This window comes from Myotis davidii, unplaced genomic scaffold (genome assembly GCF_000327345.1).
Source record: "Myotis davidii unplaced genomic scaffold, ASM32734v1 scaffold943, whole genome shotgun sequence".
Taxonomy (NCBI): Eukaryota; Metazoa; Chordata; class Mammalia; order Chiroptera; family Vespertilionidae; genus Myotis; species Myotis davidii.
In genome coordinates, this window is record NW_006293913.1 from 18,524 (window position 1) to 23,554 (window position 5,031).

A 5,031-nucleotide genomic window follows, 5' to 3' on the forward strand; every position below is an offset into this window, starting at 1 on the left:
TCTGTGTAAAACCCTAATATGCAAATGGATCTAATGGGGAACAACTGGTTGCTATGATATGACTGACCACTAGGGGCAGGTGCTCAATGCAGGAGCTGCCCCCAGCCGGCAGGCCCTGACTGGTGGTTGGGCCGCGGGGTGGGGCCAGTGAGCGGACTGCTCCAAGGTGGATGTGAGCTGGGGAGAACCCCCCATCATCTGGCTGGTCGCCTCATAGATCGGCCCTGATCTCCAGGCAGGCCTAGGGACCCTACCGTGTATGAATTTTGTGCGCTGGGCCTCTAGTAAATAATAATAGTGTAAGTTCAATATTTTTGGACCTAGTTCCTATCCTGCCTTTTGCCCACCATTCCCTAAGCCCTAAAACAAAGTTTATTCTAATTAATTCCAATGTGCATGCTTACTTAAGGTTGAAGATAACTAAGCTGATAAATACTTAGATCTAATCAATACTTTATGCTAAGTTGCAATTAATAAAACTTTTATATATAATTTTCAGGGAAAGACTCACTGACCTTAGTGTTTGTGGAGACCAAAAAGGGTGCTGATTCTCTGGAGGATTTCTTATACCACGAAGGATATGCTTGTACCAGTATCCATGGAGACCGATCACAGAGAGATAGAGAGGAAGCTCTTTACCAGTTTCGTTCAGGAAAAAGCCCAATTCTAGTGGCTACAGCTGTGTGTATATTTTTATTTTTTCTTAAGCATATTTTTTTAAAATATATATATATATATTACTGATATTTTTTTTACAGAGAGGAAGGGAAGGGGGATAGAGAGTCAGAAACATCAATGAGAGAGAAACATCGATCAGCCGCCTCCTGCACACCCCCCACTGGGGATGTGCCGGCAACCAAGGCGCATGCCCTTGATTGAACTCGAACCCGGTACCCTTCAGTCCTCAGGCCGATGCTCTATCTATCCACTGAGCCAAACCGATCAGGGCTCTTAAGCATGTTTGAATATTGCTTTTTTTTAAACAAAGTTTGTTTTTCAGGTGGCTGCAAGAGGACTAGATATTTCCAATGTGAAACATGTTATCAATTTTGATTTGCCAAGCGATATTGAAGAATATGTACATCGGATTGGCCGTACGGGACGTGTAGGAAACCTCGGTAAAGTGTTTTTAGTTGATGATCTGACACAAAATACTAGAACACTAATTTTCAAAGGGCACCTGGACCCCTTTAACATCAGTTGTCATACACTAAACGTTTTTGTTTTAATTTCTAAGGGTTTAATTGAAATAATGTTAAGTTTTTATGTTTTACATGTTTAACAATGCAAGGCTACTTTATGGAAACCTACATTATATGTTTTTTTTGTTGTTTATTTTTCACTCTTATAGGCCTTGCCACCTCATTTTTTAACGAAAGAAATGTAAATATTACAAAGGACTTGTTGGATCTTCTTGTTGAAGCTAAACAAGAAGTGCCGTCTTGGTTAGAAAATATGGCTTATGAACATCACTATAAGAGTAGCAGTCGTGGACGTTCTAAGAGGTACAGATTGTTTTGAGCCTTTATTCTCACTGCTATTTACACTGGAAACATAAGAGGAATTGACCACAATGGAAAATGGGTTGAAAAATCAGAAATTGGGATTTAGGGGAGTTAGATGTGTGAATTTTCATTCTCATAAACCATCACACAATGTTTTTCTTCATAGTAGATTCAGTGGAGGATTTGGTGCCAGAGACTATCGACAAAGTAGCGGTTCCAGCAGTTCTAGCTTTAGTAGTGGCCGTGCAAGCAGCAGTCGCAGTGGTGGTGGAGGTCACAGCAGCAGCAGAGGATTTGGTGGAGGTAATGTGAATTTTCCTCTTTTATAACTTTGGAAGAAGCTTTTGCCCCCTTACTTTTTGGTTTTGTTTAATCTTACCTAAGGACTTTTTCCCCCATTACATTTCAGAAGTAGTGGGAGGGAGGGATGAGAGAGGTCCAGGGTAAGAGGGAAACATTAATATGAAAAAACATCGACTGTTGCTTCCCAAACATATCCTGAGTGGGGTGACTGAGCAATTCTGTAACTCGGGTATATATCCTTGACTGGGAATCAAATCCATGACCCTTTGGTGTGAGGGTTGACGCTCTATCCTCTGAGACACACTAGCCAGGATTCACTTACTTTTTCAATGTGATAGTGAAGAAATTTTATTCCCAAAGAACACAAAATCCAATATAGTTTTTTTCTTTGAGCCTTAAAAGTACTTGAGAAACAAGGGAGATAATTACAGTGGCTAACCTAATCTCTCTTTAAACATTTTTTAATAGGTGGCTATGGAGGCTTCTACAGTAGTGACGGATATGGAGGGAATTATAACTCCCAGGGGGTTGACTGGTGGGGCAATTAAACCTGCTCTACAGTCACATCACCCCTTTAAACAAGTTAATATGGAAACCACATGTAACTTAGCCAGACTGTATTGTGTAGTTTAAGAACTTTCAGTACATTACCAGCCGTGATTCTCCTGAAAAGCTATGGAACATCAAAGTCACAAGAAGAAAGGAACAATAACAGCCCCATTCAGAAGTTGGTTGAAAGACTTAATCGCGCTAGCTTGGATTAACTCCCATCCTGCTCATTTTCCATCCCAAGCTGCATTTATAATTTTGTGACTGAGAATCATTTGTTTGTTAATATACTGTAACTTTAGACAACTTATTATTTTGATGTTCTGTTTGGCTGAGTAATACTCAAGGTATCAATTGTTTTGACAAAATAAATTTCTGAACTTGGGCTAACACCAAACCTTTGCATAAAGCTGTGATAAACTTAATAGGAGTTACCAATTTATCAGTAAGTATTACAGATTAAAAATAATTTAGGCAGTAGCTTCTTAGGACTTTTTGGATATTTACTTGTAGACTGGGAAGAAGAACATCTTAAGCAAAATTAGTTTCTAATGTGCCCAAATGAACTATGTTAAAGTTCTGATTGACTTCTCATTCTGTCATGGGTAAGCACTTAGAAACTTTGTAGTAGTTAAATGTCATTCAGTCATGATGAAGTAGCAGGTACGAATATATCCATGCATTTTCAAAGCACTCTTCAAAATGAATGCAAGTAAATACAGCAATTCCTCTTTCAATGTTTATTAATTGTAAGCTATGCGAGTGTGGGCGTACTATTATAGGGAAAGTTTAATGTTTGATTTAAAAAGTGTTTTGAAGGAAATTAGATTATTTTAATGCCTGCGATAACTAAAATTGAATTGGTAGAATGGCTGACCATGAGCATTACCTTGTCCTCTTTATGGACCTGGTTGGATTTTGGTCTGAAGTGCATGCTAGTGTTGTTTTTTGGTCAAGACTATATAAGCAGGGAGAATTATGCAGCAGGCTTTATTTAATGCAGATTCAGGTTACTCTGTTGAAGCTGTATTGAAAGGTTAAAATGGCTTACACTTGTAGACTTAAATTTTAGCAAACAAATTCTTGAGATCCCACAGGCTGGAAATAAGTACTAAACTGCACCTGATGTTATTGCTATATGGTGCACTTTTAGTCTTCCTTTAGTTGCATAGGTTTCCATTGTACTTATATTCTCTTTGCTAAATTTGGCCAAAGATGATTGTCCATCACTAAAAATGCCTCTGCCATTTGGAATTCTATGCTGATTTTATAGTTAGAAAGCAGTGATATTTACAAACTAATTTTTACAGTTGCATAAGAAGGTAAAATTTTCTTAAAAGTGCAATAGATTTTTCAGGAGTATTGTGCCTTGTTCTAAAACTTTAAGTAGACAGTTGACAGTATTAAGGTTATTTGTTACGGTGCTATTTCAATTGGTATATATTTAGACTTTTGTATACTTTGCCCATAACTTTTTACAAAGCACTTATTTTATTGCACATTCAGAAAATTTTATATATATATGTATATATATATATATACACACACACACACACACACACACACACCACACACATATATATATATGTGTGTGTGTGTGTGTGTCTTGTTGTATGTGTCCTTAAACTTCCAATCTCATTTTATCTCTTGGAGATTGTTGAATGCAGTTTATAAACTAGATTGTAGAATTTTATTTGGGACCATGGAATGATAGTTATGAAGAAACTGTTTGCACATGAAAGATTTTAGATACTTTTTGCTGCTAGTTTGTATAATATTTATTGAACATTTTGACAAATATTTATTTTTGTAAGCCTAAAAGTGATTCCTTGAAAGTTTAAAGAAACTTGACCAAAAGACAGTACAAAAACACTGGCACTTAAATGTCACTGTATGTGAAATAATATATTTTGGGATAGTGTGAACTTTCAATGTTGAGTCCTGTTAAACTTGAGTTCTTATTAAGCAGACCCAGCATTGGCTGTGAGGTTCTGACAAAATTTAAAGTAAAATTGGCAACTTAAAATTTTCTAAGGTTTTGATACACTTGTCTTAAAAATATTAATGATACACCTTTAAATACTGGTAGGAAGTGTCCACATTCTCAAAGGTTTTGAGTTTTGTTTAATGTGCGTGGTTTTTTTTGGTTTGGTTTTCACTTACTGTCTGGCATATTTGCAGTCCTCAAACATGTGGTTACCTTTGTAATTCCATAATGTGTGACTTTTACATTCCTTTTTAATCAACCAGTAAATAAGGATTGGTTTAAACTTGCTGAGTGTAGTCATTGGATATGAAGTCATTGTAGGTTTTGTAGTTGTTTATTGTATTAGTTTTAGATGCTAGCACTGAACGTGCTTTGTTTATTCTGGTTTTACTAAAATAAAAAGTTGAACGCAATCTTTTTGCCATCAGTTGTGACTTAATAAGAGAGGTAGAAAAGTCATTACACTCTAAACCTGAGGAATTGGAAATGTTTTGTTATTGGATATTTATTCATTATCCACCAGAGCTATTTGTGGAGCAAGAAGTACTCTTGTGCTTTTAAGGTTGAGATATGTGAAGCAGAGTTTTTATTATAAGTCATAGAAATCTTTAAGGCTCAGATTTCTGTGACTTATAAGATGCATTGCATTAATCTGTAAAAGGATCAAGAACTAATTGGAGCAGGTCA

At 36.5% G+C, this 5,031-nt stretch overlaps 1 protein-coding gene across 1 annotated transcript in view; it reads left to right on the top strand.

Moving 5' to 3' along the window:
* Positions 1 to 4,627, top strand: part of LOC102756304 (ATP-dependent RNA helicase DDX3X-like) — a 19,769-nt gene extending 15,142 nt beyond the window's left edge. The window contains exons 11-15 of the mRNA XM_015566556.1: positions 500 to 681; positions 1,001 to 1,118; positions 1,352 to 1,505; positions 1,672 to 1,808; positions 2,277 to 4,627. Of these exons, the coding sequence (XP_015422042.1) occupies positions 500 to 681; positions 1,001 to 1,118; positions 1,352 to 1,505; positions 1,672 to 1,808; positions 2,277 to 2,356 (671 nt within the window). The 3' untranslated portion in view covers positions 2,357 to 4,627. The remainder of the gene's footprint in view (positions 1 to 499; positions 682 to 1,000; positions 1,119 to 1,351; positions 1,506 to 1,671; positions 1,809 to 2,276) is intronic.
* Positions 4,628 to 5,031: the final 404 nt, after the last annotated feature.